The sequence below is a fragment of the Lethenteron reissneri genome, chromosome 24 (genome assembly GCF_015708825.2).
Source record: "Lethenteron reissneri isolate LAM-NWPU_2019-01 chromosome 24, ASM1570882v1, whole genome shotgun sequence".
NCBI classification, from domain to species: Eukaryota; Metazoa; Chordata; class Hyperoartia; order Petromyzontiformes; family Petromyzontidae; genus Lethenteron; species Lethenteron reissneri.
In genome coordinates, this window is record NC_083802.1 from 12,240,048 (window position 1) to 12,257,831 (window position 17,784).

Below are 17,784 nucleotides of genomic sequence, written 5' to 3' on the forward strand. Positions count from 1 at the left end.
TTACTTATAAGGGAAACAACCACTAACTGATTACTAATGTAGCATAATCACAATAAAACACATTCCAAATGATTACTAATCTACAACTCGCATCGTAACAATAGCCTGATTACTAATCTAGTATATAATTACAATCACTCCCCCCCTTGAATCTTTGCACCTGATGAGTTAATGAGTTAATGATGACGTCACCCTGCTGCTGCTCTATATAAGAACGGGAGACACAGGAGAGCCTCACCATTCTGGCGAATTGCCCGATGATGCTGGTTGCAATTACCAGCGAAACGTTGTACTCAAATTGTAAATGTTGTTGCTTCAACACACCGGTGGGCTAAAGCAGTGAACTATTTGTCTTTGTCAACGTGACACATTTTTACTGGTTGGCCGTGTCGGGTGGTGGAGGGTTACGACACATTTATAAATAAACGCGATCTAAACCCAAAAATCGTTGATTATGAAGGATCACATGTTTGTGAAATCCGTATAAAAAAAAATCCTACTGAGTGAGCATCTGACAGAAATGATTCTTCTCCACTTGTGGAGGAATCTGGAGGAACAGTTTAAAGCACTTAATCGTTGGACTGCCTGTGTGCACTCCCAGAGGAGCAAAAACGGAAGTTTGTTACGGTGCCATCATGGCTTCCAGAGCTTTTTCTCTTATATCTTGATTTGCAAAAATCCAATTCTAATGATTAAATATGCTCTAGATAGGATAGTTGACATAGAGGTCATGGAAGTCTTAAACATCCAAAATGGTCATAATAAAGAGTGGTAACAAAGTTCGCATACATAGGGAATGTTATGAAAAAGTGACTGGAAAAAGTGAAACCTAAAAGCACCACATCCTCTACCAGATTGGACTATGTGGAGCTCAAGATGGTGGCAGCTGTTGTATTGTCAAATATCCCAAGGGACTACATAATGAAGGAAGCCTTAACAAACAGGAGTAAGATATTTTTGGAAATTGAAGTATCTTGGTCTTTCCATAATTGGAACAGAGATCGGAGTTCTACTATCTTGTTCATGACCCCAACAGCCATCTCATTCTGGACCTGGGAGGGCTTATTAAGAGTACCAAATGACAACACTTCAAGATGGAATTTCTTGAGTTCCAATGCATGGTGTTTCTTCCTCTGGAGAAAGCAGTGAGCGACATAGCATGTGTGATATCCTTCCTAATTCACCTGAGCCGAATGACAGCCATGATGGAACATGTGTAGTGGGTGAGATTGAGGATACGAGCTTATTAAATGGTGTCTCCTTCGACAGTGGAATCCGAGTACATGCCACTCGTGGTTTTAAGACCTGAGGAGGCTACTAATCGGTGAACTGTGGCTTCTGCGGAACAGATGATATCGACTACAAAGGGGTTTTTCTTTCCCATCTCCAGACAAGTTTTCACTCACAGTATGGCCATTAAATGGAAATATTCCACAGACAAGGTCTGCTGAAGGAAATCCAAGACCTGTTGTTGCAAGGCCGTAGCCATGGAGTCAACATTGGGGGGGACCAAATCTTCCAGGGGGTCTAGGGCCCCCACCCCTCATAAAAAATATATCTAAATTTGAAAACAAATTTCCTGCCATTTCCTGCCTAAAATATTTAAAAATTCACTAATACATGGGACAGACTTTTTACTATTTTTTTTTACAATAATGTCAAATAGTGTATTGTATTACATTGCTCTGTATTTTTCTTTTTAACCTTTTCTTGTTTCATTGTATGTAATGACAGAGATTAGGGATTTCTAAAGTACAACCATAACCACAATCATATTAACAGAAATCTATGCATTGTTATATGAAGACAATACCGGATATTGTGGCCAAGGTTTAGCAAATTGTTGTTTTTATTTACATAGCATAGAATAAAAAAAAAATATATTGTTTATACCAAAATATTGGGGGGGGGGGGGGACATTTTGAGCATATTTATAATTACGGCCTTGTGTTGTTGAACCAGGAAGTTTTCCACTTCGGTCTACAAGCAGCCACTGGAATAAATATGTAGTGATGATGTCAACAGGATGCCTTAAAGTGTAACTTGCCCATTTTGTTGAAATGCATTGTGGAGGAAGTGGAGAATAGCTGTTCCTTCACGGTCCTGAAGGTCAAGGGTGGTTTTAACTTGTCATTATGAGATTGAGGGCAGGTTGGTGGTTTTCTGCAACATTGTATCCCGGTTGTTGAGGGCGTTGCGGCAGGTTTATCTGCCGATCAGAACAATGGTATCCCCGTGGGACCTCAAATTGGTCTTGAACTTTTTTTTCTGCTGAATCACAGAGCGTTGTTGCAAGTCAATACCTGATTTCGAAGACCATATTTTAAAGTATCTCACCATCTGGCTTTATGTCTTAATTTAATTACACATGGTTACAGAAATAGAAACATATATGCTATTGTAAAAACATTAAAATATGAATGAAAACTGTGCATGCACAACAAACCTTCCCTATACTTTTTAATATATGCACAGTACAATCTACATTTATGCTTAACTATCGCATTGTCGCTAACAAAAAAATAGTATATTCAAAGTAGCCTATTCCAATAGGTCTTTTCCAAAAGGCTACTTTTAATTGAGTTCTGCCATTACTGGAAATAATCAACATTCAAAGTAGTCAGGCCTAAATTGCAAAGAAATGTAAATGACCCATGCTTTCGCAGTTGGATGCTTCAGCACGGTCAGATTAAACTGTGCATCCGACAGCTGAGTTATTTATCTGATTAAGTTAAAAACAGTTTAAGCTAAACGTCGATTTCTGAGTTATTTATCTGATGAAGTTCAAAACAGTTTAAGTTATACGTCTTGAGCCAACGGTGAGATGTATTGGTTCATAACAACTTTGGCGGGCATAAATATCTTTACAAGCGTGACAATTTTGTCGGGTGGTGCAGGGTTAACGACAACAAATTGTTGGCATACAACTACCAGGTGGCCTTACCGAAAAACCAATATGAATAAAAAAAAGTCTTATGAATAAATGGCTCAATCATCGAGTATATACTCAACAGTATTTTAAATTTAAATACTGTATTTTTTTACTTATAAAAGCCCACGAGAAGTCAATACAGTAATTAATGCATACTGAAATCACAATTGCTTAAAGGTCCATGAACAGAAGAAGGTAATTTTATTTGTACACTACACAATTCAGGATGATCGTGGAGTCTCAATGGTGGAGGGAAAAGGTTTGTGCATAATGCTAACCTATTCCTTTAATTAGCAATTACAAGAAAGGTCTGTGAAAATGTGCCTGTTTGCCCAGAGATTAATCCAAAGGGTTTCAGTTACCGATGCTTTCTATAAATATATGACCGACGTAGCAGGTTATTAGACACGTGGGAGATCAATCGCAAGTTGGGTGTATATCAGTAACGGATGATTACGTCTTCGGTCTATTTGCGAGGATCTAAAAGGTCGTTTTTCTTTTCTGAGGTGTTTATAACCTGGTTTCCTTGCTTACCATGGACAATTAAAATCCTAGTAAAGAATTAGTGACATTTTCAAAGGGGTTGTGATACACATTGCTAATGTACAAAGCAATCTAAAACAACACTGACTCTATATGATGATGGACTTGGATGGAAATGTCCTGTGCAATCACATTTCATAAAAATAAATTCTAGCTGACTAAACATTTCAAGCAAATATTTAAATGATTAATGCAAATGTAGAATGTGTATAATAACATTACATTTTAAAGGGTCGTTTTTTTCACACGAATTCTAAAGGACAAAATATTATTCATCCACCAAGCATCGAGTACAGTCAAAATACCAGTCATAAAACCTGTCGAAAGGTTGGGAGATGGTAGATGTTTTGTGTTACCTGAAACACAGCTATAATATTGTCATCGAGGTGAAATGGACGTCGTTAATTCAAATCCAGATATGTTCAATAGAGATAAATGCCAAAAATTACATTAACGGCCAGAAACCGATCAGACATTGTTGGCATTTGGCTCCTGAACATATTGCCATACGCAAGAATATCATGTGTCTATAAATGCATGCAGTGATGCTGCTCCTTAATACTATAAAACCCTGTATCGGTAAGACATTAACATATATTCTGCAATTATTAATCATTAATTAAAAGGTGGTACTGTATATTTAGATCGGTTTTTTGTTGTTGTCCTTTTAGCTATAAAGATGTTTGGAAAAATCTAGACAATGAAAAACGCAGAGCTAATTTTATTCTTTCGTTTTGCTTTAGACACATCGGAGTGCATACTTTTGAAGTTGGGGCTATCATAGCTATTAACGAACGGCTCCCAGTGGTTGTTGGTTAGATTACAGATATCTCTTACTGCATCACGGATACACGTACGGTAGTTCTACGGCTGTATTATGCAGTAAATTATAATTATAGTACAGCAACTGTGTTTATAACAATGATACATCTATATAACTACTGACTCGGTGCTGAACTATTTGTGATATTGTGTATATAAACGGTTCAACGTGAGCATATTCAGCATTTATATCACCTTTTTGAACGGATAAAAATGCAGATGTTAAAATACCATAATTTGTTTTCGTCATGTTGGGTGGTGTACACAGACACTCAAAGTGGCTGTGCCCATGCCATTATAGTACACGTGAATGAAATGGGGGTAAATCTCTAAACCCCTTGCTAGTATTGCTAATGAAGATTCGTCGCTGCATGTAAAATGAAAGTAGCTGTATCTCCAAGAAGGGGCTGAGGCTGGTAAAGTATATACACGGCGTGGCATTGAAGCATAAGCCACGCTGTGAAAATCTCTGTGCTATGCTGGTGACCATATTTGAATAATAACATTAATAGGCTATCCAACTGGATGTTTGCTCTTCCAGCAGGTCATTGCGATTAGTAAATTTAATATTTTTAGATATGAAATAATCAGATAAAAATAAAGACTGCTGACGTCGTAAGCCCAATGTACTGTCAACTTAACAGGAGCAGCCAGGCATATAGAAGTATAAAAAGTACGAAGACACGAGCAACAAACATTGTAAGACTTTACCGAAAGAACCAAGAAGATGAATCCCTGCAGTCACGAAAGCTTTAAATCGAAATTGTAAGAAAACTTTATTTTTTACAGTGAACTTGAGATATGTCAAACACATCATTGTGTCCACTTGTCAATGCAAACACAACAGCTATTTAAAGTTAACATTTGATGTGATGTGGTGCTGTGTACATCTAAATAAAACGTATTTCTGTATTAAGTCACCAGTCATTATCTCACAAAACATTTTTTATAAAGCATAATTCTGTCTTGTGAGCAATGAGCCACGTTGGAGCCAATTAATAAGCTAGCTGGTTCTTTGTTCTCTCACTACATCGCAGCGTGCTATGCTTATATAAACACTTCGGGGAGGTGGGAGGGGGGCATTCCAACACGGAAAAAGATCTAAAAAGATTCCTCCACATAACTCGCCCAACCCAAGGGAGCGTTGAGTCACGAGCGCCACCTACGTTACCAAAGGGTTACAATGCAGCCACGAGTGGTGGGGGGAGGGGGGTGGAGGCTTTGTAACATGCAGCCCATTCAGTCAATACCTTATATCCAAAATAGAGGGGTTTTTTTGGGTTAAATCGCGTAGACAAACATGTGTCGTTAAACCCGCCACCACCCCACACACAGCCAAGGGGCCGTCCATAAATGACGTCACGAGATTTTGAACGATTTTCGACCCCCCCCCTCCCATCGTCACACGGCGTCACAAAAAGTCAGATCCCCCCCCCCCTCAAATATGACGTCACAAAGGTCTGCCCCCCCCAAAAAAAATATAACATGCTTCAAATCGCTTTAAACTATTGTCGTTGTAGTGCGTATTTATTGTGGCGCTGCACTCTGATGCTGTAGGAGAAAACATTTATTAAAAAGTATTTTTTATTTAAGTAGAACGTGTTGTCTATATTTATTTAAAGTTGCGCATTTTGATGTGACGTCACATTTCTAAACCGCCCCCCCCCCTCGTCACACATCGTCACAAATGTCTGACCCCCCCCCCCTAGGTGCGTGACGTCATTTATGGACGGCTCCCAATTAGTAAGGTTTGTCACGTAAACAGAACATGCTAATTCGTTACTAGTACAGCACACCGGTGTGTTGGAGAGTAAATACGCAACATTTACAATTTAATTTATTACGAGTGTGGATTTACTCTGCAACGCACCCATGTGCTATACTAGTAACGAATTGGCATTTCTATTTACGTGACAAACCTTACTAATTGGATGTGTCGGGTGGTGGTAGCGGGTTTAATGACACTTATCTATGCGATCTGACCCAAAAACCTTTATTATGGCTAATATTGGTCGAGAAAGCCTCCGTGTTAAACTAACCACGCCCTTGTCGTCTTTGTTCCTCAGTCCAATTCTGTTCTCATCCCTTCATAGACCAAGTTCTGATCATAATTCTTCTTCTCTTTAACAGAAATATGTGTGTCCCATTGCATCATATTATGTATTCAGATTTGAAAGCCATGCGGTATATATTTCTTCAGTATTTTCTTCACCTGATATTTTTTTCTCTAAAAGTAGTATTGTGCAGGATCATTTCTGTCGATTGTTCTTGTTGTACCATTTTATCTGTACTGTACAGTACAATGTTTTCCATTTTCATTACATTAATGTACTTACAAGGCACAACAAAAATTTGAAGGGATATTTTATGAAATATTTACTAACCAGGTGAGTGAGAGCATGTGGCACGTTACTTCGCAAGAGAGACCTGATTTAAAATACGTTTATTTTGCAAGATAGACCTCATTTAAAATAAGTTATGACAACCAATTTTATTATAGTATTGTGTAAAAAAAACCCTGTCCAGTCATATATCTCCATTCGGAATGTGTCTGTGTGGACAACAATACTGAACACCAGTTTTTATCCCAGTGTAAGAATAGCCACAACAAACTGGCAGCTGGCCTATTTAACAAGACAATTGGACAAAGATCCATTCACATACATGCCCTGTTTTTTTAAATTACCTATTTTTTTAAAAGCTGCTGTCTTTTCTCAAGCTACATCTTTCAAATATTGGGGCATTTTCGCTGTTGCTACATAGAGGGTTTGTATTTTACCTAATTTTGGCCAAGAGGAAAAATATTTAGATACAAATCAAACTTAAGTATCTGAGTCACCACGTTGTGAAATGGCATCTCCAACTTACGTCACATTCTACTAATATACCCTCTCTTTTCTCTGAAGGGTTGTTTATTGGAATGTTAGCTTATTGCCACATACTAATCAGTATATATTGTCATTGATGAGTGTGGTCAAATTGGTGAGATAGCATTTATTAAAATTGCTTTTTTATTTATCTTAAACATGCTACTGAGAAGCAGCAAAAAAATTGCAACTGAAAAATAAAACATTCCAAGCAGGACCTTGAGATTAAGTAAAGCTTAACTGGGTAAACATTATTTAACAGCAGGTAAGAACCTATTTAGAGTAAAATGTTTACTTCTGTTTGTTTATAGTAGACCTTAAATCAATTAAAAGTAGATTTTCTATATTTTTTTACATGGTATACATTTGTGTAAAATAGTAATTGTGTACTGTACACAGAATTTTCGGTGTACCAAAGGAAGTAATCCATGGTTAATTTCTGAGTTTCCATAACTATAACAAATAAATATTGCAAAATTGTACGTGTACGCTGAGTAATGCAATTATTTCTGCCTCATGGGCTACTGGTGTAGATGCACTGTAATGTATTGTGATTATGCATTACAGTACAGTATATTAATAGTTGACCCCTGATTAGAGCTGTCTGTGATTGGATGTAATTAATATGGTGAAGACGATGCTTCAAGTATCAGACTCATTATCATCATCATACATCCAGCAGCATCAACAGCGTGATGCTCATGATGATGCTGTGGTTGAGTAGCAGAATCATCAGCAGCATGATGATAGTGATACTACTGTGGTTGAGTGGATACTCATCATCATCACCACCACTAACACCATGCCGCATCAGCAGCGTGATGCTCATGATGATGCTGTGGTTGAGTAGCAGAATCATCAGCAGCATGATGATAGTGATAATACTGTGGTTGAGTGGATACTCGTCATCATCACCACCACTAACACCATGCCGCATCAGCAGCGTGATGCTCATGATGATGCTGTGGTTGAGTAGCAGAATCATCAGCAGCATGATGATAGTGATAATACTGTGGTTGAGTGGATACTCATCATCATCACCACCACTTACATCATGGTGCATAAGCAGCGTGATGCTCATGATGGTGCTGTGGTCGAGTACCAGAATCATCATCACTATTATGAGCAGCATGATGATGATAGTGATAAGAATACTGTGGTTGAGTATCCTCGTCATCATCACCACCACCACTAACATCATGGCGCATCAGCAGCGTGATGCTAATGATGATGCTGTGGTTGAGTACTAGAACCATCAGTAGCATGAAACTGATAAAAAATACTGTGGTTGAGCAGCATAACAACCAACACCACCATAATCACGCCGCATCAGCAGCGTGATGCTAATAATGTTACTGTGGTTGAGTACCAGAATCACCATCACTATCATCATACTGCTGATCATGATGACGATGATGATAATACTGTGGTTGAGTAGTAACATCACCATCATGACCATCATGAGCATCATGCAGCAGCAGCATGATACTGTGGTTGAGTACCAGCATCATCATCACTATCATCATGCTGCTGATCATGATGACGATATGATAATTCTGTGGTTGAGTCGTAACATCATCATCATCATGACCACCATGACCATCAGCAGCAGTAGCAGCATGATACTGTGGTTGAGTACCAGCATCATCATCACTATCATCATGCTGCTGATCATGATGACAATGATTGAGTAGTAACATCATCATCATCATCATGACCATCAGCAGCAGTAGCAGCATGATACTGTGGTTGAGTACCAGCATCATCATCACTATCATCATGCTGCTGATCATGATGACAATGATTGAGTAGTAACATCATCATCATCATGACCATCAGCAGCAGCATGATACTGTGGTTGAGTACCAGCATCATCATCACTATCATCATGCTGCTGATCATGATGACAATGATTGAGTAGTAACATCATCATCATGACCATCATGCATCAGCAGCAGCATGATACTGTGGTTGAGTACTAGCATCATCATCACTATCATCGTGCTGCTGATCATGATGACAATGATTGAGTAGTAACATCATGACCATCATGACCATCAGCATCAGCAGCAGCATCAGTGGCAGAGCGCACCGCGTGGAATGATTGACACGGAGCGAGTGCGCTGCAGGGGTTAATTTGGGAGCAGGGCGTGGACCAATGGGCGAGCTCCGCTCCGCTTGTTTACTCCGACGGCGACGGAGGAGAGAGAAGGAAGAAGAAGAAGAGCCGACAAATGAACGTCTCTCTCCTCTCGCTCTCTCCTCTCGCGTTACCTTATAGCAACAGGACGGTTATCAGGCGACGACGACGACGAACGTTAATCAGGACGAGATATAAACAACAACGAGTCGAATTTAATTGCGGTAATTTAAGCGATTACGGTAGATTTTTTTTCTTTTATTTTGGGTGGGTTGGTTGGCTGGCTGGGTTTGGTGGTGGTGGGTGGGTGGTTGTTGTTGTTGGTGGTGATTGTTGTTGTTGGTGGTGGTGGTGGTGGTTGGGGAGCGAGTATGAGAGGGAGAGTCGTTTTATAACCCTGACCCGCCACCCTCTGGTAGGCGGGAATAGAGAAGGGAGGGAACACGGTCAAATCCTTCATCCCATTAAAAACACATCGTAATCAATTAATTTATTATCATCATCATCATATCTCAGAATATTAATTTCCACGCTTGAATCGTACATTTTTATTTTTTAATTTAAAAACAACACAACTGGCGTTTTTTTTTTGGGGGGGGGGGTGGGACTAGCAAACGAAGAGGACGACGTGGAATTTTAATTCGTTTCTTTTTTTCTGTGATTTATATAGAAATAAATATATATTGCTATCTGGTGTCATTACATCGGCTTGTGCAGGCGACCGCTACTGCATAGTCGGAGCAGGAGGGAGGGAGTTGCGCTCAGAAGGTTTATAAATACGTGCGCAGAGAGAGGAATACCCCCCCCCCCACGAACCACTTTTGCGAGGGGGCCCCCCAATTCATTTGGAGCACGTTTTCATTCCGTGCTGGAGGAGGAGGAGAGAGGGATTCTTCCCTCCTTCTTTACCCGCTTTCATTATTTGTTTTATTCCTTGGGAAAGGAGGGGAGGTGGCTCCTGCTGCTGCTGCTGTTGTTGGTGGTGGTGGTGTAGGGGGGGGAGGTAAGAAGAGAAGGAGGTGGGGTTGTGGGAGACGACTGGTAGTGAGTGGTGAGTGGATGTGAATGTTGGTGGCGTGGTGGTGGTTGTTGTTGTTGTTGTGATGGCAGCGAAGGTGATGATGGTGTTTCATCAAAATGGGCACCGCGACGTGTAGCAGCAGCAGCAACATCAGCAGCAGCAGTGACGACGGCGGCGGTGGTGGTGGTGGTGTCGTGAATTCGTAATCTCAACAACGACGTCTGGAACGTCTGCGACGACGACGGAGGAAGAGAAGAAAGGGAGGAGAGACAAGAGAGAGAGAGACCGAGAGAGAGAGCGAAAAGAGGACGACCAACGCAGACTTGGATGATGATGATGACGACGACCATTACGTGCGAGTGGATGTCTTTTTGTTGAACGCAAGGAGCGGGCCGCCGCCGAGGGGGTTGTGGTTCGGTGTCTTTGTGGCTATTTTGAACAAAGATTTATCGTGGGTGGGTTTGTTTTTTTTCGCTGTTTTTGGAAGATCCTCCGCTAGACGTACACACGCGTACGTGCGTGTCTTACGTGCACGTATTTCTGCGTGCGCGCGCGTGTGTGTGTATATTTAGACAGTGCATACAGTATATAGTATATTTAAGAGTGCCATCACAAGATTTAAATAGCCCCCCCCCCCCCACAGACAGAGCTCGTCGTTGTCACCTTTTCAACAAGCAACACCCCCCCCCCCCCACTGGATTCAATGAAGAAGACGAAGCGACCTGGACACCGGGTGGTGGTGGTGGTGGCCGATATGCCAGGGCCCCCGGGCCCCTCTGGACTCATGGAGACCCACAAGGACACGGGGGATGGAGGAGGTGGTGGTAGTGGTGCTGGTGGAGGATGGATCATCGGTGGCAGTAGAAGAAGAGGACCTCATTACGTCTTCTTGCTTGTGCTGCTCATGCTCTTGGCCAACGTGGAACCCAGCTCCGGAGAAAGTGAGTGAGATTCACGTGGGTTCGTGGGGGGCTGACATTCGGGCACACACACACACACTACAACACACATTGCAACACACCAGCACCTTGCATTTTGCTAACAAGGTGGGAAGAGAGAAGAAGAAGAGGTGGTGGTGGTGGGGAGGGGGATAACGTGGCGATTTATTTATTTATTTAGGCCATTTTGTGCTGGGAAGGACCCAGAGTCGTGATGATTGCCATGGCCCCTGCGCGCGTGTGTCGTCTTTGCTGTTTCTCTTCACCCCCCACCCACCGTCTTCCCAAGGATTCTCTCTCTTTCTCACGTTTTCCCACCGGTGAACACTTGGCAAATATTTGACCATGATGATGTTGATGTTGTTGGTGCAAGCCCCGTCCAAAATGTCCGTTTGTTAGGAAAGATACAATGCTTTAAAGGTTGCATTTTTGTGTGTAAAAAAATGCCAGTTTTGTTTGCTTGTGTGTGCGTGTTTCGTATTTGGGGATGGGTGGGTTTCATTGTTGTTATTGTGGCCACTTTGTGTATTGCCGGCTTGTAATAACGTTAATTGTAAAACGCCGTAGCGTTGTATTTTATGTGCTTAGAATGCAGGATATTGTTGGTTGTTTTTGGATAGACGTCCTTGCTCCACGTGCACCCAGGATGGCCAATGCGTCTCGTGTACGGCGTTTTCGCCAATTCAATAATTCATTCAAACATTTCAGATGTGTGGTTATTTAGAAACTGACCTCGTTGAACTCAATTTGTGCAGTATAAATGCTTAAAGAAGGTACCTGCTACTTGCACAACTGGGATGTGTGTGTGTGGGTGGTCGTGTTGGTGAGAAGTAGAGGATAGAATGGGTTAATTTCTAATTTTAGATGCGTTTGCACTTTCTGTTTTTCCATAATTTTACACAATACCGATCAATTCAAACCTGCTAAACCAGTTGCAAATGTGCACGTTGTTTGGACAGGTTGGGAAGTGTGTGGTGCTTTGTGTAAGCACAGCCTATAACCTCTTCTACATTGCTTGACTGTATTTTCAAATATTCTATGCAACATTTATATTGCTTCGAAGTAAACACTGCCGCATGTCAATGTTTACACTAGTAGGAAGTCGTATAGACTTCCTATATCGCAGTATAAGATGACTTCAAAGCCGAATGCAAACAAACTCATTTAACCAGTCTATTGTACTTGAAATTGCATTCAGACTGTAATTTAACGCCGTTGTTATTTGACGGTATTTCCCTGTTGGAATGTTTTGTACCCACCTGAGATTCATTATAAACAAGTCTGTGTTTTGGGTTCGGAGTATGCCACCCGCTATAAAGTACCAAATGTCCTACTGGCATGTGATTTCTTTTGATAAGCACTTCACAACGGTGCTTGTACAGTATTTTACACACGTGTAGCAATTATGTCCATTGCTCGGCACGTTCCGTCAATGAGCAAAGATGAAAAGATGGTATGTATTTATAACGTCATTTAATAGCCTGGCACGAACAGGAATACGGCAAACATTGCCAACTTTTTACACAGCCACCAATGTCAATGAAATTTAAGCGTTTGTTTGAGTTATTGAAACATCACTGTTACGTTATCTTGCGCCAAAGTACTTTGATGACATTTTGTAGACACGGTCGTGTATTTCTGGTGGACAGCATTTTAAACAAGCTTCATATTTGACGTTGAAAAATAATTGCGTTATTATTGTTTTGATCCCCCACCCCTCATCTCACCATTGCCATTTAGTCTGTGGAAGCATCGATATCCGCAACAACATCACCTTGCTGCAAGAGCTGGAGAGCTGCACCATCATTGAGGGCTACCTCCAGATCGTGCTGATATCCAACACGAGGACAGAGCATTACCGAGGCCTGAGTTTCCCACGGCTGAACGTCATCACCGAGTACCTGCTGCTTTACCGCATCTCTGGCCTGGAGACCCTCCGAGATCTCTTCCCCAACTTGGCCGTGATCCGAGGAACACGGCTCTTCTTCAACTACGCCCTGGTCGTGTACGAGATGCTCAGCCTCAAGGATATCGGCCTGCCCAGTCTCACCAACATCACGCGTGGCGCCGTGCGCGTCGAGAAGAACACGGACCTCTGCTACCTCACGACCATCGACTGGTCCCTCATCCTGGACTCGGAGGAGAACAACTACATCAATGGGAACAAGCCCGACCGGGAGTGCAGCAACATCTGCCTGGGGTCGGTGGACACTGGAGTGGCTGCGGGGTCAAGTCACGTCTCTGGCGCGTCTTCGCACGGGTCTGCTTCTGGGACGTCCCAGTGGAACCCGTGTCCTCACACTTCCTTCAATGGGCGGAACATCTCACGCTGCTGGACATCGGAGCATTGTCAGCTAGGTGAGTTATGCCAAAGCTGCTGTTGTGGTATGGAGTGCACGTGCTTTTAAGGCATTTGCAATGGTACGGGGAGATGAACTAACAATGGAATATCACAAAACCGAAAATGTGTGCAGGATTTAACATTCTTTGGTTGAAATCATGGTTGCTGAGCACAGGGTCAAAGGGTCCCAAAATGCCACTACGTTGCCAGAAACAAACTGTATTATTATTATTGAAGGTGTAGTGGGTAAGAGTTCGTGTTTCCTGAATTGAAAAGGTTTGTCGTAAATTGGGAAAGTAGGCAGTGATACGGAAATTCCCCCCAAAAATCAAGCAGTTTGGGGAAGGAAGCAGAGAAATGTTTTGGCCTGCAAGTTTGGTGGTTGAACAAAGTGTGAATGAGACAACACGTTTGGTGGGATACCAAGTCGTCAACGTGGCGTGGAGGAATCGGTGAGATTCAGAGGAACGTGAACCCAAGGTAGTTGCGATAAAGAGTGATCTAGGAGCGAATCACTGCTCATGAAGATTGACTAATTGTTGTTTTTTTGTGTTGAAGACATTGGTATTACTTGGCTTTTTCATAAAATACTGCGCATTAAATTCGCACTTTGGCCAACAACAAAGAATCTAGCGGTTGCGAAGGTATTTTTTTTTTGCAGACTAAACAATACAACACTGAAGTGAATGATTCATGTCTTTAAACAAATAGCTTTTTATATTATACATTGTTAACCCAAGGCAAGTACTGTATACTGTTGTTCCAAAATTATTCAACTTTATGAAGTTACTTGCACAAAAAATATGCCCAAACTATGTGTAGAGTCAATAACATGTATGTAACGGTAGGTTAAATATCCTCCTTGAGTATATGACCAGATATTTTCTGTAACTTCTTCAGTATGCCGTCCTGTGATGTAGTGTCTCACAAACCAAAATAGGAGTGTTGGCAGTTGTGCAACTGAACATACATGGTCTGGCTTAATGTTTATCATAACATTCCAATGGGAATCACACTTGCATTTGAAGAACTGACCGAACTGGCAATGATTATAGAAGGGTGAGGGCAACTATATTTTTTATTTTAAAATCCATTTGTTTTTAACTGGAAACTCCGTTAATAATAATAATAAAAAAACGCCATCAATTTGTGTTTTTCCAAAGTTATTAATTTTTAGTACCTTGACATAGACAACCATTGTAAATAATTTAATTACTTTAACTATCAGGCATGTGTTTCGTTTGGTTAAGATTTCAAAACATGTTTTCGCCTGCTAAAGTATGAAACTGACCATCTGACGCTGAGTCATTATGTATTAGACACCAGGAAAGAATTCTTCACTTGAATTCAAAACTGGATTCTGTGCATCTGGAAATGCTGGTGTTTTGGATTTAGGAGCTGCTCAAGATTTATCGCAAAATATTGTTTCGGCTTCATTTAAGCTGGATTGGGAAAACTCTACAATTTAGTTTAAGACTGCCAGAAATAACGATGCATTCACATACTTTCTATCAAATGTATATTGTTTACATTTAAAGACAATACTGTGGCGATAAAAAGGCTCCGCACTGCATTTAAGAAGTGCTCATACTATGTTTGCACCTTTTTATTTTACCACTTCGTACTTTTCGTGGGCGGCCACGACCATTTTACTTTTCAAGTGGCACTACAAGCAATTATGTTATTTCTTCTGGAAAGCCCCATACATCACCCATTGCGTGACCTTTTGCAAGACAGCGATTTCTTCACTTTCTGTTGCGGATCGTTCGTGAGAGTTTGAATCACATTCGTCCGGAAAAGAGGCGGTACTTAGTTCACAGGCACTTATCAGCGAAGAATAACATTGTAACAGCACGCAGTTTACTGTTTTACTATTATCTCCAGATATGCATCATAATCATGTGTTTTTTTTATCTGCGTGCATAGAAATGTTGTTGTGTGTGTGTCTCGTGGTGGTGGTGGTGGTTGGCTGGGTGTGGTTGCTGGCTGTCATCGTCATAGGTACACAATCACAAACCGCACTTGTGCCAACAGTTTCTCTAGTCAAACTCCATGTCGTTTTGCATGAATGCCCGGTAAATTTCCATGCTTTTTTGTTAAATACAATGCATCCATAAACCTATAGTGCGTTAGCTAGTCTGATAAGAGGGCATTTACACGGCAGACGTTTTTAAATGGTAATAAGTAAATACCGTACAGTATACAATTTAGACAAAGCTAAAGTACTATACTAACATTGCCTTCGTATCTATTTATCTATTTCATTTATGGAGAAAGTTACGTACGTCGTTATAACGATATGGCAATGTGAATTATCAGACAATCTTTCTTGAAAACAGGGTATGCCTTGTTTTTTGTGTTTAGAGTTAAATGTGGCATTGTTTCATTGTATTTGAGTGATGAATTATCATTGCAGGATTTGTTTTTAAGAAAGCTTGTTAGTGTTGTTGCCAAAATAAATTAGTTTTTGGCTGAATATCTTGTTTGTACTTACCAGGACTAGCTGATGCATGTTTATTTTGGCACTATAACGTTATAATTTACTCTATAGTACTCTAGCAGTGCTTCTAAACCAAGGTTTAACTTACCCCCCCCTCCTCCCCCAGAGGTACGTAGTATCATCAGGGTCCTTAACAACGTTAAGGGTTTTATATAGAAGAGTCCTAGGTGACCCAGACATGCATAATTGCAAAATAAATGTCTAAACTTTTCCAAGTCGTACAGTTTTGGATAATTAAAGCTTTATTTAATGTGCCTAATTATGGTTGACAGAGTTGTAATTTGTGTGTTTCATCATTCTTGGTAAAGATGGGTTATAGTTTGGCTGTAGCAGAGCATATGTGACTTAAAACGCATCTTAATATTCGTTTGTGCGATTGTCCTTACCTTGATGAAATGCATTCTCACACGTTCTCACTGACCACTTCATATTAATTGTATTTATTTTGTTCATGGGATTGTGCCACTACAGAAAAAATTGAGGTTTTCTTAGTAGCTCCTCAAACTTGGGAACTTTAACAACAAGGCATGCCCAGCCATACAACAATCCCACTGCAGAGTAAAACACATCTGACAGAAACAGCAGATGACTGAACATCAACACTTCCACATGTTGTGCACCCGTGGGGCACCCAGAAACCATTGCTGGTTCATCGCTCAGTTGTTATTGTTTTGCAGGCTAAAGCCCCCCTTGTCACGAAAGTGCATTTGTAAAACCCGACAATATCAATGCTTTGTCTGCAGAGAATAACATGTCTGGCAGAGCAGCAGATTGAGTGGGCATCGACCCACGTGCACACGATTGCCTCCACGTTTGTGCACGTGGGGGCAATCGGAAAATGTTACTTGTTCACTTCATGACTGTGGTGCCCATGATCCAAAACTAAGCTTTGCACTGTCTTCGTGATTGTACTACTTTATTTCGGTGTCCTCTACTGTAAATGCTCTTATTATGATGCTTATTTACCTAGGAAATAGCTAACGCTTGCTGCCTATTTGTAGATTATGGTATCATTGGTCGGTGTTATAAGCCGTACTACAATCAATCTTCGGAGTGACACATTGGTGTAAATTGGTTAGATGACAATTCATGAAAGGAAATAATAACACTAACTGAAAGTGTAAACAAAGAGGGCGAACTAAATGTAAGCCAATAGCTCGAATACGTCACTGCATTTGAGAGCTGATTTTTTCCACATACTGTTTACAGAGAGTTAAATTGTTTGCTGTTTTAGTTATATTTGTGTGCATCTATATTATGTGTTCAGTGTAAACAGTGAAATTATATGTTTATTTTCTTTTGAGGCATCCTGGTTACCAGTTTTTGAAACTGCCACGTGTACTGTACACCTCAGATTAATAGGGAAATCCAGGGTGGTTTCTGTATGTCGGAGCAGGCTGTCGTGTTGTTTGGCCGACTTCTTCCCCTCCATACATTTTTCAAGCATGCATGCAAAACGTTTAGCTGAGCAGTGTGTGATAGTTATATGTCGTAGGGTACAAATATTTCTAGCAGCAAGATGAAATGTTTTGTAATGGCATACTGAAGAGATGCCCTTGGGTTAACGTGCCCAACCTGCATGTTAATGGTGTGTTAGCCAGGTGATGCGTGCATCTCAGGTGTTCTATCAAAGTACGCTATACTATACTGTTACTCTACAGTTATATTAAATCTTAAGAT

The 17,784-nt window shown here is 40.9% G+C and overlaps 1 protein-coding gene across 1 annotated transcript in view; it reads left to right on the plus strand.

Annotated features, from left to right (window-relative positions):
• Positions 1–9,373: 9,373 nt before the first annotated feature.
• The window catches only part of LOC133346605 (insulin-like growth factor 1 receptor), a 109,666-nt gene continuing 101,255 nt past the window's right edge, over positions 9,374–17,784 (plus strand). The window contains exons 1-2 of the mRNA XM_061558293.1: positions 9,374–11,266; positions 13,004–13,621. Of these exons, the coding sequence (XP_061414277.1) occupies positions 11,029–11,266; positions 13,004–13,621 (856 nt within the window). The 5' untranslated portion in view covers positions 9,374–11,028. The remainder of the gene's footprint in view (positions 11,267–13,003; positions 13,622–17,784) is intronic.